Source organism: Pongo abelii, chromosome 10 (genome assembly GCF_028885655.2).
Source record: "Pongo abelii isolate AG06213 chromosome 10, NHGRI_mPonAbe1-v2.0_pri, whole genome shotgun sequence".
In the NCBI taxonomy this organism is placed as follows: Eukaryota; Metazoa; Chordata; class Mammalia; order Primates; family Hominidae; genus Pongo; species Pongo abelii.
In genome coordinates, this window is record NC_071995.2 from 47,824,749 (window position 1) to 47,852,493 (window position 27,745).

At 54.3% G+C, this 27,745-nt stretch overlaps 1 protein-coding gene and 1 pseudogene across 4 annotated transcripts; both read left to right on the forward strand.

The window, feature by feature from the left end:
• Window positions 1-2,084: 2,084 nt before the first annotated feature.
• On the forward strand, window positions 2,085-26,971 carry ASIC1 (acid sensing ion channel subunit 1). 4 transcript variants are annotated; one of them, XM_054527951.1, is made up of 13 exons: window positions 2,094-2,405; window positions 3,238-3,615; window positions 4,241-4,436; window positions 21,519-21,611; window positions 21,764-21,914; window positions 22,549-22,676; window positions 22,970-23,126; window positions 23,472-23,528; window positions 24,450-24,603; window positions 25,046-25,137; window positions 25,650-25,729; window positions 25,808-25,912; window positions 26,094-26,971. In XM_054527951.1, the coding sequence occupies exons 2-13, from the start codon at window positions 3,254-3,256 to the stop codon at window positions 26,196-26,198; spliced, it is 1,680 nt and encodes a 559-aa protein (XP_054383926.1). In that variant the 5' UTR covers window positions 2,094-2,405; window positions 3,238-3,253; the 3' UTR covers window positions 26,199-26,971. The 4 variants fall into 4 exon arrangements, with proteins under 4 accessions (XP_024113295.1, XP_054383926.1, XP_054383925.1 ...); XM_024257527.2 differs by lacking the exon at window positions 21,519-21,611 and having other exon boundaries at window positions 2,085-2,405; XM_054527950.1 differs by lacking the exon at window positions 21,519-21,611 and having other exon boundaries at window positions 22,967-23,126.
• Window positions 26,229-26,967, forward strand: LOC103892035 (uncharacterized; annotated as a pseudogene).
• Window positions 26,972-27,745: the final 774 nt, after the last annotated feature.

Here is a 27,745-nt window from a genome sequence, read left to right on the forward strand (position 1 = left end):
CTTAGATTCTGCCCTGGTTTGGCTGCACTGGTGGTTTTACCACTAGATCCAAATGTTATACTAATAATAGTTATTTACTTATTGGGATTTACTAGGTACATGCCAATGTACTAAGCACTTTCCATGCATTAGGTCATGTAATCCTCAAAAAATCCTGTGAAATAAATATTATCTCTGCCTTACAGATGAGGAAACCGAGGCCCAGAGAGGTCAAGGGGCCTGCCTATGCTAATGAATGGCAGGGCCAGGTCTGGAAGCTGATTCTCCTGATTCATACCTTCTGTCTTCCCCCAGACTCCTCCTGAGGCTGCTCCTTGGCCTCAATCAGTCCTCGCCTGCCTCCACCTCACCTCATCACCTTCCCTCCACCCCCGCTGCTCCCTCAGTAACATCCCAGGTGACTGAAGCAATTTGCAGCCATTTGAAGAGGCTCCACGTGTCAGCCTGCAAGCCGCGGGGAGGTGGGGAAATTACAGATGCTCCAAGATGGTGTTCCCCTCCCCCTGAGGATATTTGGAATTCAGGAATCAGACTCTGCCTGATGCTTCCTCCGGTCTCTGGGACCCTCCCAGGTGATTTCCCACTCCCAAATGCCCCCACGAGTTGATTCTAAGTATCTGGGAGAGGGCTGCCACCCAGTGGCTGCCCGGGGGCATAGCAACCCTCCAGCACTGCCTGGTACCGCTAAACAGCTCCCCAACCCAAGACCTGAATGGAAGATCCTCCCTTCCTTTTGGCAGCTCCGTGTCCAGTCCCCTGGTAAATGGATCTCGACCTCCCTCCTCCACAGTCTTAAGTCCACTCTCCCACTAGGGATCTCCAGACCCCTTCTCTGGTTTCCTACATGTCCACTACTCTCAACTTCTCATCCAACTTCTTTCCAATGTGCCATCCCCTTCTTGTTACAGGTTTTCTTCTAACTTAAAGCCCGGCACCATGTCCTAGGAATACACCTCTCACCATCCTTCTCCCCGAGCCGCACCAGCCTGCAAGTAGAGCGAAGGAGCCACTAGAGAGAATTCTGGTCCCCCGCACCCACCTCCTCATCATCTGACACCATCAGACCTCAACAGCCTCTGTGCTAAGAGCCCCTAATGAGCATCAGCAAATTAACAACTTCCCCTTGATTGCTCCTTCTCTGTTAATTGGATAGGGAGGGCCCCCCTCCCCAAGGCCTCTCAGAGAAGAGGAGGGAGGCAGGGAAGGAGAAAGGTGAGAGCCACAGGAGCAGCCCCCAGGCCTGGATTCTGTGCTGAGACTTCTGCTCCATCCCTGAGCATAGCTCCCCGTTCCAACCCTTTCTCACCCTGTCCCCTTCACTCCCTTTGCCCCCTTCCTTCTGTCCAAATTCCCTTGACCTCTGGCTATTTTCCCTTCCTTTTCTCTGCTCCTTCTTTGGAGATTTGGCAGTAAGGGGTTGCGACCATGCCCCCCACAAGCCCAAAGCTACAAGGATGGGATCTGAGTGGTCAAGGCTGCGTGTTGGCTCACATATGTGCACGTGTATATGTGTCACATGTAGGTGGGAGCTGGGATAAGAGCAGGTGAGTGCTTGCCATGTGGGTCAGGCCCCCGGGATACGTGGACATCTGTTGGGGGGGGTGTGGTTGTGAATGGTGCGGTGTGACTCTGGTCGGTATGTGTGTCTGTCTCCATATGGGCTAAGTGCTTGAATTAGTCAAGTGTGACTCGGAGCGTGTGTGTGTGTGTATGTGTGTGTGTACGCGCGTGTGTGCCACCAGAGGAAGCAGCAGCAAGAGGCAGGAGCATCGATCCGAAGGAGACAGCGAGGGGAGGGGGACGCTAGGGGCAGACACCCTCCCTCCTGCGCGCACACACGCGCGCGCGCATACACACCACACACACAGTCACACACACAAGCCATAGGGCCTCGCAGGCAGGGAGACGGCTCCGGGACTGGAGAGAGGCAGCGCCGCCGAAAGCGACCGCGAGGAGGGGCGAGGCGGCGCGGGGAGCCCTGGGTCCCGCTCCCGGGTCCGGGGCCCCGCGCGCACACCGGCCCAGAGACAGCCTCGCAGACGCTCGTAGGCGCGCACGCGCACCCTCTCCCCTCCCCCTCCCCTCCCCCTCCCCTCCCGCCGCCTCCCGGCCGGACGATGGATCCCTGCAGATCCCAGGGCTGAGAGCACCGCGCACCGCGCCGAGCCCGGGCAGACCGAGCCGAGGCGAGCGAGCCAGCAAGCCAGCGCGCGCGGGCGGGCGGACAGATCGGAGCCGAGCGGGGCCGGGCGGGCCGCTCCCTGCAGGGCTCTGCGCGGCGTGCCGCGGCGGCCGCGGGCTCCGGCCCCGGGCCATGAGCCCCTCCGCGACTCGGCGCTGAGCCTGCGACCGGTCCAGCGCCCCAGGACCCGCCGCCGGCTGCCGGCTTGCCGAAGCCCCCTCAGGTGGGTTTCCGATACCCCTGCCTTTGGCCGCGAGGCTCCTCGGTACCCCGAAGCCGGGACTCTCCTCCCTCTGGATTTCCCTTGCTGCTGGGGCGGCTCGGTGGCTGGGGAGGGGGGCGGGGGCCGAGCTGGGGATCTGACTGCGACGAGAAGCTGGACTGGAGGGGGGGGGGTGCGTCCGGGGCGGGGACAGCTCGCTGTCATAGGGAACCGCGCCCCCCCTCCATACATCCACCTCGGGCAGCCCGCCACCCCCCACTCCCAACATACACACAGCCTGCGCTTATATGAGAACTGGAGACCCCCGCAGGTGAGGACTCAGGCTGGGCCCCTCCCTAGAGGTAGCCACCTCCCTGGGGGTTTTCTGGCCCCAGTTTAGCCCTTAGGACCACAGCCCCGTCCTGGGAATACCCGTGACCAGGACAGGAGCTCCTTACCCCGGGGTCAGCCCATCTGGGTGAGTTTTCATCTCCAGGATGGGGTGGATATTCTTGTCCCAGAGTGACCCCACATCTGGAGGGAACTCCTGCGCCTGCCTATGGGTGCATCCGGACTTCCCCCTCAACCTCTGATGACTATATCTGGGGTCTCCCCGGGCCTGGGAAGCTTCTCTGGGGAGCATTCTCTTGGCCTGACCTGACCCCCTGTGTATTTGGAGGAACCCTGGATGTGTCCCTTGGTCAGCCACCTCTGGGCTTGCAAAGCACGGAAGTCTTCTGCCCGAGGAGTGGTGACCTCTGGAGATGAGGATTCTGGATGGGCACATGTGGAGGGGCCCCATGTGTACTTTCATCCCAGGACAATGATAGACTGTCCCTCCCTCCTCCCCCAGGATCCCCTCGACAAGGATGGAACTGAAGGCCGAGGAGGAGGAGGTGGGTGGCGTCCAGCCGGTGAGCATCCAGGCCTTCGCCAGCAGCTCCACGCTGCACGGCCTGGCCCACATCTTCTCCTACGAGCGGCTGTCTCTGAAGCGGGCACTGTGGGCCCTGTGCTTCCTGGGCTCGCTGGCTGTGCTGCTGTGTGTGTGCACGGAGCGTGTGCAGTACTATTTCCACTACCACCATGTCACCAAGCTCGACGAGGTGGCTGCCTCTCAGCTTACCTTCCCTGCTGTCACGCTGTGCAACCTCAACGAGTTTCGCTTTAGCCAAGTCTCCAAGAATGACCTGTATCATGCTGGGGAGCTGCTGGCCCTGCTCAACAACAGGTGGGTGGCTCCCACCCTCCCTCAGCCCTGCTCCTGGAGTTGCGTGAGTTCCAGTCAGGATGCCTGCCTCCCTGACCCACCATAGAGCCCAGCCAACCCTGCCCTTTAACCCACCCCCACCCCCAAACCTGCCACTCACAGCAGAGGAGTTAGGGTGCTGCTGAGCACCCAGTTAAGGGCACCCAGCCTCCGATCCCAGCATAGTCCAGAACAGCTCGACCCCTACCCAGCCTGAGGTATGAGACATCGTCACCCTCTCTGGAGTGAGCTTTACCCTCATTCTGGCCACTCTGTCTTGACCTTCTTGTCAGTTGGGGGATGGGGACAGAACATCTTTAAAGGGTAGAAACTATAGTATAAAAGCCACAGCCCCTGCCTTGTCTCTCTGTCCACCTTATCCATACTTCCTCTCACCCATATGCTGGGACGCCCTGCCCCTGGGCAGCCACTACAGATCCTTCTGTCATTTCAGACCCATGTGGTAGAGCCTCTGCATGCCCAGCTCTCCTTCCTTGCCTACACCTGGGCCTGATCCCCAGGGCTGGAGGCTGCCCCCGTCACCCAAGTTGGGTGTGGGACACTGATGGCTGTACTGACCCGTGTGCCACTCACCCCCGGACCCCAGGTATGAGATACCAGACACACAGATGGCAGATGAAAAGCAGCTGGAGATACTGCAGGACAAAGCCAACTTCCGCAGCTTCAAACCCAAACCTTTCAACATGCGTGAGTTCTACGACCGAGCTGGGCACGACATTCGAGACATGCTGCTCTCCTGCCACTTCCGGGGGGAGGTCTGCAGTGCTGAAGACTTCAAGGTGGTGAGTCCCCTCGTGTGGGGTGTGAGTCAGCCTGGCCCACAGAGGAGGAGAAGGAAGAGACAAGGAGCAGGCTGGGCCTCTCCGGGTGCTTGCTACTCTGGGAGAGGAAGTTGTATGTCCTGGGGTTTGCTTCTAGTAGAAGGGGAGTTTGTTCAGCATAGGAGCACATTTGCACTCACTGCATGAGCATCTGAGCCTCAGCCTTGCAGCCATGATGGCAGGAAAGAGAGCCTACAGTGCACAACACACACATATATGCACACACGCGCGTGGTCTGGCATAGCCACAAACCCACCAACCTTACCTTCTAGGCCACAGGTGTCAGAGCTGAGCAGACAGGTGGGTAAGCTACAGGCTTGTTACTTGTAGTGAGGTCCAGGACCATCAACTGGGAGCTTGAAAGGAATGCAGGACTTTGCCACCCCACTTCCCAAACCTACTGAACCAGAATCTCCATCTAATAAGATCCTCAGGTGACTGGAGTATACACTGAAGTTTGAGAAGCACCGTGAAGCACAAGTAGGGGAAACCTCTTAAATAGCCAGACGGTAACTCCCTGTGTGCCATCCGCACCCCATACATAGACACATACACTGTTTGGTTAGGTTCCCTGCTTACCAATAAGAGCCACAGAGCCAGGGTCTGAGGAAAGGAAGGCCATCGGGACACCCAGTCATGGCTGCCCTGGAGGCTTCCTTTGCATCTTAAAATGCAGATGCCCCACAGATGTGGCTGCCTCAGGCCAGCACCTCAGGGAGGGCATAGGGAAACTGATTTTGGCATCTGATGTGCTGGGCAACCCTGGGCAAGTCACACAGATTCCTGAGGGTTAAGACCTGGACCTGGATGGCAAAGAGACCAGAGGCTCCGGAGCCAACAATAACACCAAATGAATGGACAATGCTTGTAACTCTTTCAAATGCTTTCTAGGCTCCCCTCAATCCCCTTGATACATAATCACGTTACCTCTATTGTACAAATGCACGAAACTGAGACACAGGCAGAGTGATTTACCCAAGCTCACACAGTTAGTGACAGGTGACAGGTTCAGGATTAGAACTGATGTCTTGTTAAGCTGAAAATGTCCTTTACTCTTTTAATTAATATTGTGGACCCTGGGGTTATTGTGTCCACTTCAAATTCTTGCCAGTCTTTTCCAGGACCCTTTGCTCTCAATGCCTACTCAGCTCTAGGATTCTCTCCCTTCTTCCTGCCTATTTTCTCCCCACTTGCTTGCTTCCTCCTGCAGTATGGGAACATGAACTGTATTTGTGCAGAAAGGATAGCACCATAGTCATGCTTAGTGTTTCTTGCTGTGCAAGACTTCCCAGTCTCCTAAAGCCTTGCTCTGCAGACCAGTTTCATGGGCCTTTGTCAATCCTGCTGGACAAAGTTCACATGACTGCATTCTTTGCTGAGCCAAGCTGATGGGGAGCTTAGCCGAGATGCAAGAACCACTTCCTTCCCTCTCTTACTTCTTCATAACAGGAGAGTCCTGGATTCCCCAGAGCTTGAGACCAGAGGATTCACAGTCTCACAAGTGATGCTCCCAAGAGTAATAGGACTGTAGGTGAAGGTGGAAGCAAAAGCCAGAGCCCCCTCCCTCCAACCCACCCAACACACAAGCAGGAGGGACCCCTGAGAAAGATGGAGAAAACGTATTTGTTTGAGTGGTTTGTAGTGTTGGATGATGGAGGGAAGTGCTTGGCTCAATCTGAGGAGGTGCTAAGATATAAATTTGGGCACAGTTAGTCCATAGAAAGTGTTCAGTTGAGGCTCCATCTGTCCATCATGTCCAGAAAGATTCCAAGTGGTGATGCTAAGATAACGTTTGGTTGATGGTAATGGAGACGCTGAGATGTGATTGGTCCATGCTGTCTGAGGGGACCATTCTAAGTAGTCAGATGGAGATGTGATTGGCTCACAAAGTTCTGGAGCAGTCTGAATTATTCCTCTTACTCAGGGGTAGAGACACACAGGCTAGCACCCTGCAGCCCCAGCTGCGCCCCTTCTTGCTTCTGGGTTGTCAGGGAAGACCAGGTTTTTGCTGTTTTGCAGCCCACGTCAAAGACCTGACCCTGAATTTTGCTGGACTCAAACCTCTCACTCCTCCCTCTGCTCTGTTTAGTTGATTTCATTGCCAGCCCCTCTCCATGTCAAGAGCTGTACCCATAGGGATGTTCCCACACAGATGGGCATCTGGCTGGAGTCCATGTCTGACACCTCCCCGGTGGAGAAGGGCCTGGCAGGCTCTCTCCTCCAGCTCCCGAGTCCTAAGGGCTCCCACTCTCCTTGCCTGATGCTCCATGCTCTCCCTTCTCTCCTCAGTCTCGTAATTAACATCCTTGCCGTTCTCTGCTAGGCCCAGAGGTGTGTTGGGAGTGTGTCTCTAGCCCTGGGCAGATGTAGCACCGACAGGAAACACCTGTCTATAGGGTCGATCTAAGGGAGACCATCTTGGCATCTTCTGCAGCCTTCAGAGCAGAGGTTCTTCACTGAGGAAAGAAGGTAGTCAGGGAAGAGAGGCTTTGTGGTTAGGGCTTTGGTTGCTCTTTCAGTAGCTCAGGAAGAAGCTGCTGGGGCCCATCCAACAGGATTGCTGTGGGATACCACCCCCCACTGTCCAAGACCTTGCTCAATGCATTTGCAAAGTATAGTGTGCGGGGGCACGTGTGGACTCTTTTGTAGATTTCTAAGGGCAACCCTCATCTCAGCAATAAGAACCCTGTTTCTCAAGGCTGGTTGGGGGAGGCATAAGAAGACAATTCAGAGAGGCTACTCTGGTCACTCAAAGACCCCAGCTCCCCTGATGAGGATCTGCAGTAACAGGCATTTCTCCAGATGTGCTCCTGGATCTAGCTCAACCCCAGGGAGTAGTTAGTGGTCACAAAGCATTTGGCCTGGGTCCATCCCCCAGGTGTGGCTGAGTCAGCTTGGGAGGGTGAGGGTGAATATGGGGAGCCTGAGCTGAATCTGGGAGAGACTGGTTTGGAAATCCTTCGGGACTGAAGAGGGAGAAGGGCAGGGCAGGGAGTATCCCCACAGCAACCTGGCTGGGAAGGTCTCAATAGCTGCCTCCTGAGCAACCACAGTGACCCAACCACAAGGCCCCCTCTTCTCGGCCACCTCCTTTTCTTCCTGGTAGGGTACTTTGTTGCCAAGACAACGGGGTCCGTGACTCCTCTCTCCTGCCCCACCTTGAGGCCAGCCAGGCCAAGGCAGGGCAGGGGTTCCATGGAGGGGGGCTGGGGTGCAGCTGTCTGCTGGTGTCTGGGTGGGGGCCAGAGGAGTGAGCACAGTCGCAGCTGGTGCCAGCCTCCAGCTGCACCTTATCTGTCCCTGGCAGTGGGAGCAGCTGATGTGGCCAGAATGCTGAGCAGCAGCAAGGGGAGGGGGCTGGCAGATGGTCACCCAGTCTGCCCTATGCCACCCCCTCCTCCGCTGAGACCTAGACCCTTTGCCTAGGGGAGAGAGAAGCAGGAATTCATTTCTGGGGCCTGGAAGAGAAGGAAGAGGAGGGCAGAGAGTGGAAATGCTGGGGTGGGCATGTGGTGTGACTCATAATCTCTCTCAGGAGGGTGAAACTGGGGGACAGGAATCCCTGGGAGGGGTCCACAGGAGTCCTTCTCAGGACCCTGGATTGGAGACCAGAATCTCCCAGGGAAGAGGTGGAGTGAATGGGGATGAGCACAGAAGCCTCCCCTGCAACCCACTGCAAGGTTCTGAAGGGGCCTGGGCATCCCCTGGAGCACCTAGGGAAGTAAGATGCTGCAATGAGAGGTGTCTATGGGCGGCTGATCCTGGGACCCAAAGTGGGGAGAGAGAGGTCATCTTAAAGCAGGAGAGCCAGGGATGGCAGCGCCCGGCAAGAGCCAGGACTAGCATGGAGTTTATTCATCCCCAGGGCTCACCCCTCATCCCCACACCCCATGCTGCCCCATAGAAGCTCAGACCAGAAGTCTCTTGGGAGGGCCTGACCTTACTACTGGGGTCTGCATCCTCCAGCTAGGCAGGGAGTGGAGGGGCTGCTGAGGGGAAAGGCTGCCCAGACTGCTATGCAGAGAGGGGAAGGGGAGTCTTGGGCAGCCCCACCTAGAGGCCTGGTGGTCTTCATGCGTGGGAAGGGGGAACATGCACAGATTGCAGAGGGATAGAAGAGGCCGATCTGGAGACAGTAACTTTAGAGGAGGGGTTCATGGGGTTCATGAACTTTGGGGGAAGGGTTCCTGCCCTAGGGGTTCATGGCTACCACCTCCTGCCTTATCCTTCTCATCTGTCCCTCTCTCCCAGGAAGTGCCTAAACTGAACACAGGCGGGTGGAGAGAGGAGACAGGAGCAGAGCCCATTGCAGTTGCAGGAATCCAGTGGGTGGTCCTTGGGTTGGGGTCTCAGATGGCTCCTTTTCCCTCTCTCTCAGACACAGATACACACAAACATCCTTCAGTTAGCCCAGTTTCCTCTCTCACCTCTTCCCCTTCTCCCCAGACCCCAGCCATTTCTGACTCTACCCCTGTCTCAGACGGCTATCAGCTAAGAACTACTCTAAGCTAATTGACCTCTGGGCTGTTGGCTAAAGTAATAGGGAATTCAGTAACTAAGTGCCTCTGGGGGCCAAGCCTGGAAGTGGAGGGCTGGGGAGGAGGGCCTCTAAGTCTTGGGACTTTGTCACTGCCCAGCTGGTGGAGAACTCCTGGGTATGGCCACTGCATGCCCAGTGTGTCCTGGAGGCAGAGGGGTAGGCCCACAGAGAGGCTTGGAATGTTCTGCTGTGGGTGGAGGTTGCTTCTGAGTGTGTTTCAGTTTTGTGGAAAGTAATTTCAATTCTCTGGGGATAGCGAGGGAGACGGAATATTCAGAATGAGAAGCTGGGATTAGGGGAGCGTTAAGCTCCACTGGATTCATTCCCATAGCAGACAGCGCCACTTCTATGTGCCAGGTCCTGCGCTGGGGCAGTTAAGTGCAGCACGGGAGGTTCAGGGCTGACAGCCATGGGTGGTACTAAAGGGGGCTGGGTGGGGTGGGCTTCAGAACAAGGGGGACCATGCTGGGGATGAGCAGACTCTCAACATCCAGGGGGAGTCCTCCCAATCTCCCCAGCCAAACTCAGCCTCTCAGAAAATGCCAGGTTCATAGAATGTGTTGGTGTCTCCCCAGCTAACTAAATCAACCGGCCAATTCTCTCTGGCCATTCGTCCGCCTCGGCCAACCCCTGCCCACGCCCACCCGCAAGCTTTCCCTCACTTGTATGTTTGGGGTGGCCAGTGCAGAAGCCTCTACCTTCTGACGTATAACGTCCCAGTCAGGACCCTTGGGTGTGCATTCTGGGAGGCAAAGCTGGAAGGAGACAGCGAGAATGAGAAGGGGTACCTAGCTGGGTGGAGGATGGGACTGGGCATTAGGGCTCCTGGTCTCTATTTTGGGCAAAGTTCCACCTGGCCCCACTTCTTAGCTTCTAAGCCCAATCTCCTGTAAGGAGGTTGGAAAATTATTCTTTATTGAGGGGCAGCCCTTCCTCTGGGACCCTTTGGCCAAGCCCACGCTGCCCCATGTGTAATGGATGCACAGCGCCAACCTACCTGGACACAAGAATTGGACATCTTCCTCATAGAATATTTAAAAATGAGCATGAAGCTGCTGTGTATTCACCTTAAAGGGAAGTTCCCTTAAGGAACTGTAAGGACAGACACTGCCACCCCAGGCTCTCCAAGGCCACTCTCCAGGGAGAGGGAGGGCCAGTTGTGATCTTTCTGAGATCCCATGAGTTCTTGGATAGAAAATGCTTTCCCGCCCTTCTGCGTGCCCTCTGTGTGGCTGACAGTCCTGGGGGCCCAGGAGGTTGGGCTGTGCAGCTTAGTGCCATGTGTCTCTAGTTGGTGTCACACCAGCATGCCAGGCTGAGAACATCCCTGGGGGTGAGACTGCGGCAGTGGCCTTGGCCATGGACAGCAGCCATCTCAGACTTCCTCACAACACCCTCATCACATGTGCGCCCCGAGCATGCAAGCACACATGTGCACCTCTGTGTGTGTCTGCGGGGGAGTGTGGATGTAGAGTGTGAAGTGGAAGCATGTGGAGGTGTATGGGGGCCCATGCAGCTTGGCGTGTGTGGCTGTGGGAGAAAGCTTTTGTGTAGGCAAACCTCTGGTTGCATGCAGAGCACATACTAGCAAAATTAATAATCTCTTTCAGTTGTGCTTTGCAATTTAAAAATTCCCTTTACTTTAGCTCACGTGATCTTCATAATTCTTGTAGGAAGGAAATTGTTAACATCTTCATTGGAAAGATGAGAAAACTGAGGCTCAGAGGAGTTGTGTGACTTGCCTGAGGTCACACAGCTGGGAAATGACAGAGTGGGACCCTGACTTCAGATCTTCTAAGTCCGGGTTCTTTATGTGTGGCTGTAGGAGTGTGTATGGAGGAGGGTGCTCTGTTGAGAAGCAGTGTGGAGAGGCAGGAAGGGCAAGAAAGGGTACAGAGAAGAGACCCTAGGAATCCCATTCCCAAGTTGAGTAGGCCTAGTTTTTTGATGCTTTTGTCTTTTCATTGCATCATCAGGCCAAGTGCCAATCTTCGGTGAACCCACCACTGGCTTTCCCCAGGGTCACACCAGGGCAGTCAGGACCTCCCTGAGGAAGTCACATACCAGGGCAGCTTAGTATCACATTGCGTTCATGCTCAACATCCTTAAACGGGCGTGCAGTGCTGCCTGGCAACCCCACTGTATTTTCCTGGTCAACTTGCTCTCTCTGATGACTACTTCGAACTTCTCCACTCTTCTCAGCCACCCTTCCTAGCTCCTCTCTCACCCTCAGCGGATGACCTTGCCTACCACTTACTTCACAGAGAAAATAGAAGCCTCAAACAAGATCTTGTCCTTCTTCTGGGTACCAAGCCCTAGAAGGGAACATTCATCTTATCTAGGATAAAGTCTCAACCTAGAATTTTCATCTTATTCCCTTCTGCCTTTTTAAGATCTTTCTCCTGCTAATTCTTCCTCTCCCTGCTCTACAGTTGGTCGCTCTTTCTCAAGTGAAACCCCATTGACAATGAAACATGCTGAAGATGCTCCTGTCTTAAAATACATAGCTGTAACGACAGCTAACATATATTGAGCACTTGCTATGTATTGGTCTTTGTGCTAAGATAAAAACTAAAACATATGTGTCTCTCAGTTCCACAGCACCTGCCAGCTCCTATAGTATCTCTCTGCTTCCCTTTACAAAGTTCCTAAAAGTGATGTGTTTATTTCACTCTTTCCATTTCCTCATCTCTAACTCACTTTCTGATCCACTCCAGGCTGCCTTCTTCCCCCATCATCACCATTCCTCCTAAATGGTTCTAGCTAAGGCCAGTGGTCACCTTCATGTTGCTGAATTCAGCAAATATTTTTTTTTATTATTCTTGATCTCTCAATAGCATTCAAAATAGTTGCCCACCACCTCTTCCGTTTTTTTTTGTTTTGTTTTGTGTTTTTTTTTTTTTGAGACGGAATTTTGCTCTTGTTGCTCAGGCTGGAGTGCAGTGGCACCATCTCAGCTCACTGCAACCTCCGCCTCCTGGGTTCAAGCAATTCTCCCGCCTCAGCCTCCTGAGTAGCTGGATTACAGATGCGTGCCACCATGCGTGGCTATTTTTTTTTTTTTTTTTTTGTATTTTTAGTAGAGACGGGTTTTCTCCATGTTGGTCAGGCTGGTCTCGAGCTCCCGACCTCAGGTGATCTGCCTGCCTCGGCCTCCCAAAGTGCTGGGATTACAGGCGTGAGCCACTGCGCCCGGCCCCCACCACCTCTTTTTTGAACTATTCCCTTTCCTGACAATCATACTCTCTTTGTTTTCCTCCTATGTCTACCCACTCCTCTGTCTCTTTGCCAGTTCATTTTCTTCTACTTGGCCATTTAGTGTCATCACTACTCAAGGCTCAGTCCCAAGCTTTAATCTTCTTTTAAATCATAAGAGTACAATGCACCAGCTTGAAAAATTTTTACACTGGTATGTCTTACAGGGTAGTATTTTGCATATCACATTGGTATAAAACATTTCCAGTACCCCAGAAAGTTCCTTCAGGCTGTTTCCTAGTCAATGCTACCCCACAAGAGTTAACCACTATTCTATCAGTATAGATCAATTTCCCTCATTCTTGAACTTCTTGGAGTATATGTATCCTCCATACAGTGTATACTCTTTTGTGTCTGTTTGTTTTATTTTGTTTTGCTTGTGATTATGTCTGTGAGATTTAGCCATGTTGTTGTGTGTGGCAGTGGTTGGTTCTTTTTTGATGCTGTATAGTATCTCATTATATGAATATGCTACAATTGATCCATTCTACTGATGCTAGACATTTGGGTTGTTACTAGTTTTTGGCTCTTATCTATAAAGCTACTATGAACATTCTTGTTCATGTTTTTTGGTTGACATATGCACTCATTTCTCCTGGGCATATGACTAGCTATGGAGCTATGGTTAAGTCATAGGGTATGATTCTGTTTAGCTTTAGTGGATACTGCCAAATCAGACCTTTTTTTCTATCTTTTTTTTAAACTTTATATTCTATTCTTGGGCAGTCTCATCTTCACTCATGACTTCAATTACCATCTACACACTGACAACTGCCAAATTTATGTCTCAGCCCAGCTCTCTCCTCTTAGCATCAGCTCCAGTCGCCAATTTTCCCACTTAACGTCTCTACTTGGATGTCCCTAAGACTCCTCAAAACCTGCATGTGCAAAACCAAAGTCATCATCTTACTTCCCAAACTAGTTCTTTACCTGTGTGCCTGATCTAGTGAGCCACCCCACTGTTCACCCCGTCATGCAAACCAGAAATCATCCCTGACACTCCATCTCCCTCACCTGCCTTGACAGGATCCGCCAATTTTGCCTCATAAACATCTCCACTCTACCCCCTGTTCCCGGCCATCCCACCACGGCATGTCTCTCTGGGCCACGGCAATGGCTCCTCGACAGGCCTTCCAGCAGCCCCTCTATATCCTTCACTCTGCAGCCAGAGTGGTATTTTCAAATCAAAGCTCTGATCACTTGAACTCCTTCCGTGGGGAGTCTTTCATTGTCCCTCAGCCAGAATCCTCACCGTGGCCTTTAAGGCCCTGAGTGATCTGGGTCCTCCTTGCCTTTACCCACCTCTCCAGCCACACTTGCCCCTTCTCATCTTTCTCCTTCTGGGCCTTTGCACACACTCTGTTCTCTCTCTAGAATATCCTCCCTCCTCCACAGGGGTAAGCGCTAGTGCACACGTGCACACACACAAATATACACACACACACACACCATTACCTAATTACTCCTCTTTATTTATTTATTTTTTATTTTATTTATTTTTTTGAGACAGAATCTCATTCTATTGCCTGGGCTGGAGTGCAGCGGTGCAATCTTAGCTCACTGCAACTTCCACATCCTTGGTTCAAGCAAGTCTCATGCCTCAGCCTCCCAAGTAGCTGAGATTACAGTCATGTGTCACCATGCCTGGCTAATTTTTGTATTTTTAGTAGATAAGGGGTTTCACCATGGTGGCCAGGCTGGTCTTGAACTCCTGGCCTCAAGTGATCCACCCACCTCAGCCTCCCAAACAGCTGGGGTTACAGGCATAAGCCACCGCGCCCAGCCTCCTCTTTATTCTTTAGATTGTAATTCAAACATCATTTCCTCAGGGAAAGCTTCCTTGATTCCCCAGTCTGGGGCAAGTCCCTCTGTCATTCACTCTGATAGAGCCATATTTTTTTTTCATAGCACTTATGGTTTGCAATTAGATATTTGTTTCTTTCAGTTTTGAATTGATGTCTGTCTTCCCTGTTCGACAGTAAGCTCCATGAGGGCAGGTCCATGATGTGTTCTCCACTGTGGCAATGAGTAAATGAAAGAATGAAGAAGCAAGGGATTTGGAGACAGATGACCTCATTCCAGCCTCCAGCCCGCTTCTTGCTCTCCCTAAGACTTGAATAGGCCGGTGTGGCTCAGTTTTCTCACTTGTCAGATGGGAATGAAGTTACTCAAACATGCTTATTTCACTGGGTTGTGTAAGGATCCCATGAGATAACAATTGAAAACCATGAAGCATTACACAGACATGAGGGGTGGCTGGAATGAAGAAAGGAATATAGAAAAAGTCAGAAACCACTCAGCACACACTGCTAAAGAGAAGGTGTGGGTGGGGGTGCTGCATGCTTGGACAGAGGGTTCAGAACTGAGTGCAGCTCTGTGTGTGTGTCTGCTTGGGCACCTCTCCAGGGGCCCTCTGCGTATGCCCTTTGACACTTTCCTCATCCCCCAATTACTTGAACAAGATGAAGATGGGAAAGAATGTTAGAAGAATATGCATTTGTTTGAACAAGCATACAGGCGATGGAGGAGAGAGGACGTGCAGTTGGGGGGGGTGTGTGTGTGTGTGTTGGGGTGTGTGTGTGTTGGGATGTGTGTGTGTGTGTTGGGGTGTGTGTGTCGCCCCACACCAGGGCTGCATGTCTGTGTGGTAATGTGCAAGTGTTCAGTGTGGTCTTGGTTGCTGTGGGGGAAAAGGTATTCAGTTGCACCCAACTTACTGTCCTTTGGCGCTGTCTGTGTATGCACACCCTTGTCTTTGCTGGGGCTCCCAAGCTGGAAGCTCCTGCTGCCTTATCGGCTTCCTTCTGGAAATCAATCTACTTCCCCTTCCAAAACATCTGAAGGCGGGGGACAGTGCCCTCTAGTGGGAACGCATGGGTAGCTGCAGCTTCCTCAGCCCAAGCCTCAGCCCCACTCCACCCAAGTCTGGAAGTCCTCTCTGAAGCACTTCCTGGGGAATGCAAAGGAGGAGGCCCCTGCCCTCTGAGAGCTCAAGATCTGGCAGGCAGGAAAAAGATACACACACGACAGGACATACGGGTTCATGCAGGAGAAGCCTGAGGACAGCAGCTGAAGGTGGGGGGTCTCTCCTCATCTCTGCAATGACTTATCTCCGGTTGCCCTGGGTGTTCCTGGCTTTCCTTGCTTCCTGTTCCTGCACATGGTCTCTTGGTCCTGCTCTTTTATTCTCGGTCATTACTCATAGCTGTAGGGCCTTGAGCAGAACTGGACCTTTTAGTCTATTCCCTGGGTGGGCAACTAACAGCGCCCTGTGGAGTCAGGGGAGGATTCTTGGAGGAGGTAACATGTGAGTAGGGTCTTGAAAAATGAGTAGGAATTCTCCAGATGGAGTCCAGGGAAGGCACAGGACTGTGGATGAGCCTTGTGTGTCTGGGGACTGGTGGTGGTAGCTGGATGCTGGCCTGAGGTAGAGGGTACATTGCTTTCAGCTTTTTTTTTTTTTTTTTTTTTTTTTTGAGACAGAGTCTCACTCTGTCCCCCAGGCTGGAGTGCAGTGGCTCAGTCTCGACTCACTGCAAGCTCCGCCTCCCGGGTTCACACCATTCTCCTGCCTTAGCCTCCCGAGTAGCTGGGACCACAGGAGCCCACCACCACGCCTGACTAATTTTTTTTTTTTTTTTTGTATTTTTAGTAGAGACAGGGTTTCACTGTGTTAGCCAGGATGGTCTCGATCTCCTGACCTCTTGATCTGCCCGCCTCGACCTCCCAAAGTGCTGGGATTATAGGCGTGAGCCACTGCGCCCAGCTGCTTTCAGCTTTGTGGGGCTACAAGAGAGGACTAAATTTTGCCAGGAGGCAGTGGGGAGTGAGAGAAGGTCTTTACTTTTTTGAGATGGAGCCTTGTTCTGTCGCCCAGGCTGGAGTGCAGTGGTGCAATCTCGGCTCACTGCAACCTCCGCCTCCCGGGTTCAAGCGATTCTTCTGCCTCAAGCTCCCGAGCAGCTGGAACTACAGGCGCATGCCACCATGCCTGGCTAGAGAAGGTCTTTAAGCAGAAGAATGGTCACAGTCACACAACTCGAACTAAAGGTGGGGAGAAACTGCAGGGAGGCAGGGAGACCAGTTGAGAGGCTGTTGTTTAGGCAAAAGAGGAGGGCAGTGGCAGAAAGAGGAGGACAGTGGCTGTTGTTTAGGCCAGTCTGAGGGCAGTGGCAGAAGGATGGAGAGGGGCGAGAGCTCAAGACTCCGCTTCTGGGGCCTCTTTGTCCCTGGCAGCAAAGCTGAGGCCAAAGGTTCCACATCACTCGGTTCTGCTAGAACCTGGCACCCTGCCTCACATCCCCAATACACTCTAGGGTATCTGCAAATGGAGAAGGGAAGATGGTGGGAGCAGGGAGGGAGAAGAGAGGAGGAGGAAGGGGAACATGGCCTGGGGCTAGGGGATGCTTAAGGAATGGGGAGGCCCAAGCAGACCCACCTAGCCCTGGTCTAGCCCCACTGCTCCTCCTCTGGCCCTGCAGAGAAAGTGTTAATCTGCTATACCTCCCTTCCCCCCTTCCCCTCCTCCCCTCAGGTCACCTTCTTGGCCCTGGAGACTTGGCTGGTGGCTCAAGTTCCTCAACCAGTGGCCCTGAGTAATCAGAGCACACAGAGGGGCCAGGGGCCTGGGGGCAGGGAATGGTAAATTAGCAGTAGGGGAGCCTCAGAGACTAAGGCCGGGAGTCTGCAAGGCTGAGGGTTTTGGTGGGTTTTGGTGGGAACCCCAAGTTGGTTCCCAATACTCTCTACCTGCCCCAGGTCCCCCTGCCCCACCCCCAGCACTGATCTCAATTTCTTCCACCCACCAGAGAATTCCTCGAACAAACTAAACTGTTGGGGGGGTAGGGGGCAAGCCAAAAGGGATAGTGGTGATCTGCCAGGAAGCTTTCCCACTGCAGGAGACAGGGTCCCTCCCCTAGTGCCGGGAACTGGTCAGAAATGAGTCTGTGGTCAGTGAGAGACTGCTGCTAATGGAACCTGGGCTGGCCCACAAGCCACAGGAGGAGTAGGGGAGAGGAAAGGAACCAAAATACATCTCAGCATAGCGGGACAGGATGAGGGCTGGTAATGCTGTCCTGAAGTAGAGCTGGGGCCAGGGAGGGAGGGGAAGAGAAACAGGGTCGGGGACTGGGATTGGAGGTCTGAGAGAGTACCTGGTGGTGGGGCATGGAGGGGCTCAGTTATCCCAGAGGAATAACTGGACGAGGGGAGAATAAGGGAGAGGACCCAGAATTGGGATGGGGACACTGAGGGACATGCTGAGGAACAGATCGGAGGATGACAGAGAGCATGAGTGTGTGTTGTGTGTGTCCTGGGGGGGTGGGGACTGTGATCGCTGCGATCATCATGGCAGTGGGTGCAAAGGATGGTGCCGGGTCCCTTCTCACCTGGGAGGGGTGGGTTCCAGGAGTCCCAGCTCTAGGCTTTTCCAGGGTTTCCACTCTGTCCTAAACCCTCTCTGTGCAGCTGGAGCTGGTGACAGGAAAGGGGCTCCAGCCCCCTGCTTTCCATTAGCCTCCCTTTCCCACTTCCATCAATTATTCATCAGCCCAGACACCCGCCCTCCCTGGCAGGGCAGGCTGGTCCTCCTCCCATGCCCCGCCCCAGCCACACTGCCACAGAGGCCCTGGTGAGGAAGGACGGCCAGCCGGGCTGAGATACCTGGCTGACGGGCTGGTGACTGGCTCTGCCAGACTCTGCCTGGGGTAACATCGCCTTCCCCTCTGGCACCTTCTCCCTTCCTCCTGCAAATCCCTGGCACCAGGAAGCCCCTGGAGAAAATGCCCATCCAGATCTTCTGCTCCGTGTCATTCTCCTCTGGAGAGGAGGCCCCAGGGCCCTTGGGAGATATTTGGGGTCCCCACCACCATCAGCAGCAGCAGGACATCTCAGAATCGGAAGAGGAGGAAGAAGAGAAGGAAAAGGAGGCAGTGAGGAAGGAGACCAGTGAGGGGCATTCACCCATGGACTTGGTGGCCTTTGCCAACAGCTGTACCCTCCACGGCACCAACCACATTTTTGTGGAGGGGGGTCCAGGGCCAAGGCAGGTGCTGTGGGCGGTGGCCTTTGTCCTGGCACTGGGTGCCTTCCTGTGCCAGGTAGGGGACCGCGTTGCTTATTACCTCAGCTACCCACACGTGACCCTTCTAAACGAAGTGGCCACCACGGAGCTGGCCTTCCCGGCAGTCACCCTCTGCAACACTAATGCCGTGCGGCTGTCCCAGCTCAGCTACCCTGACTTGCTTTATCTGGCCCCCATGCTGGGACTGGATGAAAGTGATGACCCCGGGGTGCCCCTTGCTCCACCGGGCCCTGAGGCCTTCTCTGGGGAGCCCTTTAACCTGCACCGCTTCTACAATCGCTCCTGCCACCGGCTGGAGGACATGCTGCTCTATTGCTCCTACCAAGGGGGACCCTGCGGCCCTCACAACTTCTCAGTGGTGAGTGGGGCCCCATGCCTGCCACAGTACCCCAAGAGTGTCTGCCATGGCTGTCCCTGACTGTCACCTCCTGGGGTTGGGGCTGGGGCTGGGGCTGATGACTGTGCTGCCCCCTACCTCACCTGGCTGACCCAGGCCAGAGCTCACCCAGGAGTCCAGGGCCTGGAGCTGGGCTGATATTCCCAGGTCCACACCAGTACTGCTTTTCCTGTTAGAATTTTGAAACACGTCTGTCTTAGTTGGTATTTTGCTGCTGCCTCCCCACATGTCCTCCAGCCTCACCTGCCCTTCCCAAGACCTCCTCATGGTCCAGCAGGGCCGGGGACCTTGCTCCATCTGTGAGGTCAACCTTTGATCTGTTGGTGGACGCCAGTGCCTGGCCAGTTGTTCACTATTTTGACTAGCACCCGTGGACTGAAGCTGGGGTGGGTGCTGCCTGGTCCCTGGTGGTACAAGAGAAGGGAGTGAAAGGGGGACAGTAGAGGGCTGGGGATATCCCCCAACCCCACCCCACCATGCCCCTTGTCAGCAGCTCCCGCAGCAGGGACTTCAGTGCATCTTCATTTGGTCTTCCTGTGTCCTCCTATGGATGCCCCACCCCCACCAGCTGTGTGTGTGTGTGTGTGTGTGTGTGTGTGTGTGTGTGTGTGTGTGTGTGTGTGTGTGTGTGTGTGTGTGTGTGTGTGTGTGTGTGTGTGTGTGTGTGTGTGTGTGTGTCTGAGGGTAAATAACAGTTCTCTAAATCATATCCCTCTCCCCAGCTTTAAGTGGCCAGGGACCCTCTTCCTAGGGGAAGCTCTCACTGAGAACTGTCCTCCTGCTTGGCCCCCCACCCAGGGGTCTAGGGCTTTCCCTGCTGGGGGGCCACCTGGCACCCCACTGTCTCTCCTAAGTTCATCTTCCAGGTCTGTCTGGACTGACTGCTCTCCTGCCCCACCAGCTCCCAGATGCCAGGCCTTCCCTGCCCCATACACCCATCCCTCAGTCCTCCACCCCCTCCCTAGTGTAGGGGCAGGGGGTGTCATCATACCCGTGCATCATGGGATGACTGCAGGCATACAGGGGCCTTGGGGTTTGGGCCACTGGGCCTCAGAGAAGCCGGGAGCCATAGGAATGTGTCTACCTCTGGGCCTGAGAATAGAGCAGACACTTCTCACCCAGGCCCACCAGGTGGCAGCAGCAATCCACTGTACAGCAGCCCAGTCCTCTGAACCCGCGCAAGACAGGGCTGCTAGCCGGCCTTAGAAACCTCTAATCCCATACAGCTCCGGATGGAGTGTAGGCATGGGCATATGTCCAGCCTGGAGCCTGTGGCTGGGTGCCGCAAGACCTGGTCATGGGGCTGGGGACTAGAAGCCCTTGGAGTTCTCTCTTTGCCTCATCTCTGGACCTCACCCACAAAGTGGGGAGAGCAGTATGTCTCCTTTTCTGGAGGGCAATGGAGGAGGCTGTTCTAGGAAGGGGGAAGGGGGCAAAGATCCTATTCCCTAGTAACCTACTGCCATTGCTGCTCCAGTCTGGCCTGAAACTCTTTTGTCTCTCCCCTGCTCTGGGCTGTATTGACTCACCTTATGACCTGTTTTATGGACTTTGTCACCATCCAGCAGTAGTAAAAGCACAGCCACCCCAACTTGGGGACATTCAAGGAGGCTGTGGGGAAAAGGCCAAGAATAACTGGTTTACTTTTCTCTTTGCAGCTTTTTAATCAGCACTGTGAGCAGGGCTGCACTGGGGCATAGAGTGGGGAGAAGACTGGGGAGACAGCCCCCAGGGCTGAGATATCTTCTGAGGCCCTCCTAGTTTTGCAAAAGCATTAACACACACACCATGCCCTGGGGGCTCAGTCCCAAGTGCTGGGAGAAGAGGTGCTGGTGTTTGGTTGAGCGTGGCCCTTGGCATGGCAACTGGGTCTACTTTCAGGTTCTGCTGATAATGGAATAATGATGGACCCAAGGGGCTAGGGGCTGAATGAAGCTAAAAAACTGAGTTTGGCTGGGCACGGTGGCTCACGCCTGTAATCCCAACACTTTGGGAGGCCGAGGCAGGTGGATCACCTGAGGTCAGGAGTTTGAGACCAGCCTGGCCAACAGGGTGAAACCCCATCGCTACTAAAAATACAAAAATTAGCCGGGTATGATGTTGTGCACTTGTAATCCCAGCTACTCGGGAGGCTGAGGCAAGAGAATCACTTGAACCCAGGAGGCGCAAGTTGCAGTGAGCTGAGATCGCACCACTGCAATCCAGCCTGGGCAACAGAGCAAGACTCCATCTCAAAAAAAACAAACAGAAAAAAACAAAAAACAAAAAACTGAGTTTGGGTCTTGGGGAAAGCAGAATTTCAGATTCCCAGAGTGAAATCTAGGAGAAGAGAAGATATGTCTTGGAGGGCCTCAGGAGCTTGGGCCTGAGGCAAGTGTCCCAAGGAGGGGCCAGGGATCTGGCCATGTTAGGATCCTGGTGATGAAAATGTATATGTCAGGTCCTGGCAGGAAAAAGACAGCTACTTGACAATTTAATTGAAGACTTTAATAAAGGGACTGCTGACAGAGCTGGGGGCAGGGTTAAGGAAACCAATAAGGGGGACTGAGGCAGCGAGCAGTACTAGCAAATCGTTATCACTTCTAGGCTGAAGAAGCACAAAAGAAGACAGTGCTGTGTAGGGAGCCCTGGCAGGATTTGTAATCATGGAGGGCCTAAGCCACTACTAGAGCTACAGAGGGGTGAGGGCTGGGGAAGGATTCATACCCCAATCTTTCCTCCTGCCTTCTGAGCCATTACCGATACCTCCCAACTGTCAACCCCAACTAGAAGCCCATGCAGGTGGCAAAGGAGCTCAGGCGATGCACCCTACCAGGAACAGTTTTCCAGGGCACACAGAGGGCAAGAAAGGGTGAGAAACAGGTGGGAGAGGGGAGCAAATGGAGAACGGGCTGCACGGGAGGAACCATTCCCAAAGGGTGTTAAGATTCCAACAGCTGGGGTGGCTAGGAACAGCCCTTGGTGAGTAGAAGGTGCTGGCAGGACTCTTAGGCTCTCCACTCTGCCCTCGCCAGGTCTTCACACGCTATGGAAAGTGCTACACGTTCAACTCGGGCCGAGATGGGCGGCCGCGGCTGAAGACCATGAAGGGTGGGACGGGCAATGGGCTGGAAATCATGCTGGACATCCAGCAGGACGAGTACCTGCCTGTGTGGGGGGAGACTGGTACGTCACCTGCTTCAGGGGCCCCTCCGCATGGCTCTAGGCCCCAGCCTCTGCCAGGGGATTCCCGGGCTTCACTGTGAGACCTGGGCAGGGCCCGGGCTTTCCCCTCTCCCCCCAGCATCTCACTATCTCCATCACTGACTCTACCTGACTTCTACACTCACATCTCTCTGGCTCCCACTTCCTGGCTCAGTTACTCTCCAAGGTAACCAGCCATCCTTTTCCATCAGCGCCGCCACCACTCTATAAATAACTCCCTCTTCTCAGGCTGCCTGCCTGTCTGGTCTCGGGGGGCCTTGGGGCAGAGAGAGATGGGGGAAAAGGGAGAAAAGGAGGGGGAGAAATGGAGAGCATCTGAAACAGTGACACTCTGGGAGAAAGTATTTGAAACACCAAGATGCAGAGCAGAAGCCAGGTAAGAAAAGAAGTGTGTAGGATGCAGGGGTCATCGGAGCAGCTCAGAGCTGGTAAACCCAGAAGGAGGCTAGGGGGTGGGCTAGGACCCTAGAGACTTCCCCCACCCCAGCCCCAGTGTACCCTGTGCTTATTTCCAGGAGAGGTAGGATGCCCCCAGGTCTGAGGGGTGTTAGGGAGTCAGGAGCCCTCCCAACCCACACACTCCTCATTCCCCTAGACGAGACGTCCTTCGAAGCAGGCATCAAAGTGCAGATCCATAGTCAGGATGAACCTCCTTTCATCGACCAGCTGGGCTTTGGCGTGGCCCCAGGCTTCCAGACCTTTGTGGCCTGCCAGGAGCAGCGGGTGAGAGAGCCATGGGAAGCTGGTCCTGGGGTGGGGTATTGAGGGGTCCAGATGGAGTGGTGGGCAATCAGTAATGGGAAGGACAGGTGAGCAAGGACCTGGGTGGTAATCTGGCTAGTCAGAAGCATGAGTGATCGAATGAACAAGAATGCTCTGTAAACTCTGAGACCTTTGGAGGCTGCAGAGGGAGAGGGGGGCAGAACTCCAAAGATTTGCATCTTGTCGGAGGAGTCCATCAAGCTGATTTGGGGAGAAGTCCCCGCACTCCCCCAGCTCCCCGGCTCTCCCAGCAGCTCATCTACCTGCCCCCGCCCTGGGGCACCTGCAAAGCTGTTACCATGGACTCGGATTTGGATTTCTTCGACTCCTACAGCATCACTGCCTGCCGCATCGACTGTGAGACGCGCTACCTGGTGGAGAACTGCAACTGCCGCATGGTGCACATGCCAGGTCAGGCCTGGGGCTCCGAGCATACTCTTGGGGTCCCTGGGCCTTTGTTGCCCTTCACTAGCTCCCCATCCATATCAATCTCCCAACCCCAGTTCCAGCCCACCCCATCCCACACCCACCTGGCTCATGTCTCTCTGACCTCAGTTCCTGCCTGCACCCCCAGGGATGGGTGGGAAGGGTCTAGAAGGTGTGGACCAGGAGCGGGTCACTTCTGGGGCAGCATGCGGGCCCGCCAGTCCTCCCTCCCATCCTCTCCCAGCTTACACCTTCTAGGCCTTTGGTACTACCACCATCACCAAATCCCTTGAATCCCCATCCTGCATCATTGTCTTTTCTCCTCTGTAGGGGATGCCCCATACTGTACACCAGAGCAGTACAAGGAGTGTGCAGATCCTGCTCTGGGTGAGCGCTCCTGGCCTGGGGCAGGCTGGGGGAGGGAAAAGGTGCTGCCAGCCACATGCGCAGGAGTTTCAGGTCACGCTCCCAGAAGCCTCACGTAACTCCTGGACTGGGCTGCCCCCTCTCTTGTGTCTGACATTAAAGCTGAGAATGGTCAGTCACGGTGGCTTACACCTGTAATCCCAGCACTTTGGGAGGCTGAGGTGGGCAAATTGCTTGAGCCCAGGAGTTCGAGACCAGCCTGGTTTCATGGTGAAACCCTGACTCTATGAAAAATTAAACAAAAATTATGTGAGCATGGTGGTATGTGCCTCTAGTCCCAGCTACTCTGGAGGCTGAGGTGGGAGAATTCCTTGAACCTGGGAGGTGAGGTTGCAGTGAGCCGAGATTGCACCACTGCACTCCAGCCTGGGTGACAGAGCAAGACCCTGTCTGAAAATAATAATAATAATCAATAAGGTTGAGAATAGCACCTTCAGAGGCCCCTGTGAAAAATGAACAGAGGTCACCTGGGAATGGCCTTCATCTTCTTTCATCAGCCCCTCAGCTGGTTGACCCTGGAGGGTCCTGAGGAAGTGAGATATAAGAGTAAGAAATATCCATGGGGAGGCTTGGTGAGAATTAGCACACGGTGGACACAGCTGTGAGGGGGCAGCTGGGGTTCTCCTCACTCTCCTAGTTCTTTCCATCTACATCGTTGGTTCAGTGGCCTGCAGGGTTCAGCAGGTAAAGTCCTCAAACATGCCTCAGGCTGGATGGTGAGGTAGGATGTTGGCAGAGTTTAGCATCCAGGCAGGGTGAAGGGCAGTTCACGGAAAGAGAAAGGGGCCCAGAGTTTCTCTGGGCAGAGCTAGGATGTGCATGTGGGAAGGTGCTGGCAGAAGGGCACCACTCAACTGGGACCTCTCACCTGGCTGAGTGCAGACTTCCTGGTGGAGAAGGACCAGGAGTACTGCGTGTGTGAAATGCCTTGCAACCTGACCCGCTATGGCAAGGAGCTGTCCATGGTCAAGATCCCCAGCAAAGCCTCAGCCAAGTACCTGGCCAAGAAGTTCAACAAATCTGAGCAATACATAGGGTAAGGGCTCTGGCTGGGTAGAGCAAGGCCCTTGGGTTGGGACTGTGGAATGGATGAGTGGGGTTTGATGGGGGCGGGGGCTGGCAGGCAGGGGGAAGTTGAGATAACACGGGGAAGGTCCAAAAGGCAAGCAAAGAGTCTAGGGTGAGTATGCAGGGAAGATCAAGCCAGAATAAGCAGGGAAGCACCCCTTTCTCCTCCCTCTTCATCCTCATTGTTGTAACCGGAGTCACCTTATACTTGATGCATACTGCATATGCATCAGAACATTTTTTCATATATGCCATCTCATTTAATCCTAAAAGGCAGGTATCTCCGTCAGCAACTCATTTTATGGATATGGAAACTGAGATTCAGAGAGGCTGCCTTGCCAAGGTCACCTGGTTAGTAAGAGGTAGAGATATGACTTGAACTTAGGTCTCCTCCCCCAATCCCTGTGCAGGGAGAACATCCTGGTGCTGGACATTTTCTTTGAAGTCCTCAACTATGAGACCATTGAACAGAAGAAGGCCTATGAGATTGCAGGGCTCCTGGGTGAGCTGCTGATGACACCTGTCCCCTTCCCATGCCATGGGCATGGCGTGGCTCCCTATCATCCAAAAGCAGGGTGCTCACTTCTGTCCCATGAGGGTCCTCCACCCCAGAGGCCCTTCCCCAAACCCTGTTGTCTTGGTAAGTGGTGAGGGAAGGGAACTGAGCCTTCTCTTAGGGCAAAGTGGAAAAGAGAAAAGACAGGCCTGTGGGCATGAGGGAGGGGCAGGCGTGGAAGTGGGGACTATTTCATATGCCCCTAAACTAAGAGGGTTGTGGTATTTTGTAAACGATTATTTTTCTTGAAAAACACCTGCTCGTTTTAGAAAGGTAGAAAAACGCAGAAAAGCATAGAGAAGAAAACAAAAATTCCACCCAAATCTGGCTTTGCGATCCTTCTGTGCGAAGGCTGCCAATCCCTTTGAGAATACAACTTGCCTGCCCCAGTCCCAGTAAACCCTGCTGCCCCTACGATGTCCTGACCCCACTGACCCCCCTGGCCCCTGCCCCCGCAGGTGACATCGGGGGCCAGATGGGGCTGTTCATCGGGGCCAGCATCCTCACGGTGCTGGAGCTCTTTGACTACGCCTACGAGGTAAGCGGGGGCGAGGCCCGGCGCGGGGCCACGTGGGGGCGGGGTCCAGCCCGCCCACCTGCCCCGTCCCCGTCCTAGGTCATTAAGCACAAGCTGTGCCGACGAGGAAAATGCCAGAAGGAGGCCAAAAGGAGCAGTGCGGACAAGGGCGTGGCCCTCAGCCTGGACGACGTCAAAAGACACGTGAGGGAGCGAGCGAGGGCGCCCTCCAGCCCACCTGTGCCTCCACGGCCCCAGGAACCCCTGTCCACCCCCGCCCACCCGCCTCTGCCACCACCTTCTCTCCTTTGCCTCCCGTACGCCCCAGCACTACCTGAAGTCCTTCCGAGGGATAACCCATCCCTGTCCTGTGCCCTTCCCCCAGAACCCGTGCGAGAGCCTCCGGGGCCACCCTGCCGGGATGACATACGCTGCCAACATCCTACCTCACCATCCGGCCCGAGGCACGTTCGAGGACTTTACCTGCTGAGCCCCGCAGGCCGCTGAACCAAAGGCCTAGATGGGGAGGACTAGGAGAGCGAGGAGGCCCCCAGCTGCCTCCTCACATCTGCCCTGGGGACTCCCCACACTCCGGGGCAGGTCTTTTCTCTTGTCTGTGGTAAGGAAGGAGTCTTGACCATAGAGTCCTCTCCCGGCCTCTATCCCATTCTTTTTACGTTTAACAAAACTAATCTAAAAAAGAACTAAAAAGGGAGAACGGGGCAAGGGATCTCAGGCTGCCCCTCTCTCCTCCATGCTGCCTCCCCTAGCTTCCAGCCTGAATTCTGTCTATCTAGCTGTCTGCCATCTGAGTGTCCATCTACATTCTGCTGCCACCAGTCACCAAAGGCCCTTCCCAGTGAGGGGTGGAAGGGATCTCTGGGGTCTGGAATCTGGCCCCAAACCAGAGAATGTACCTTAAGGGGGAGGGCTAGTGTGGGGGAGGAAGGCTTCCCCAGCCTTAAGAGACCCTCTCAGCCCAGTGACTGTCCCCAAACCCAAGTCTCCTGGCAGGACTAAAACCTCAGCCCCACTCTCTCACACCATGTGGAATCTCGTGGGGGTCGGGGATCCCCTTAAGAAGTGGTAATGGGGACAAGATGTGGCCCTGGTGCTGTAGGCTACATCCTGATACCTATAAGTTCACCCCCCACCCACAGCTGCTGGAGAGAAATCCCAAGAGGCAGCCCTTCCTCACCATCCCATAAAAGACCTGGCTGGTTAGCGTCCAGCTCAGGGAGAAGGGCGCTGGTGCCTAACCTCACTGGTCCCTCTCCCGGAGGCCCTTGTAGAGGGCCACGTCCATAAATTTTCTTATGGAACTCTCCCACATCCTCTTCCCCAACTTCATTTGCTTCTCTCAACAACCTCATCTGCATTTTCTATTTCTATATGATACAGACTCTATATTGCTATATCTCTGTATATACTTTCCCAGCCCTGTCTGTCTCCACCCTATCCCCTGTTGTCTCTGAGAACCATTCTCCCACCCCAAGTTCCACCTATGTTTCTGCTCCCTCCCTGGTCTCTGAATGCCTTCGCCTGTATAAAGAGTTGGACTCTCTCCCCTGGTGTCTGTACTGTGTACACACATCCCTCTGAGAAGCACAAGGAGACGACACGCGCATTGTAACCTTTGCACTGTCTCAGTGGCGACAAAGGAAGCTGTGAATCACAAGCTCTGCCTCTTTCTGGCCTCACCCTCTCCCCCAACCCGGGCACCCTGGGCCCTCCCTGCAGCCTTAACATTCTCTTCCCCTGCTCCTCCTATCCCATTGCCCTTTGCCCAGCTGACAGTGGCATCCCCAGGGAAGGGGTTGCTAGAGATAGCCCCAACCCAGAGGATGGAGGTCTACCCTGGACACTAAGCCAAGTGTGTCAGAGACAGAAGGGAGCTGGGGATTGGCGACTCCTGAAGTTGGGGCAGTGGGATGCTGACAGGCAGAAGCTGAGGTCCTCAGTCAGTGGCCTTTCCTCCTTCTGGGTGCCCAGCCCTCTTTCCTCACCTGATACCCAAGCCCACCACTTTTATTTTCT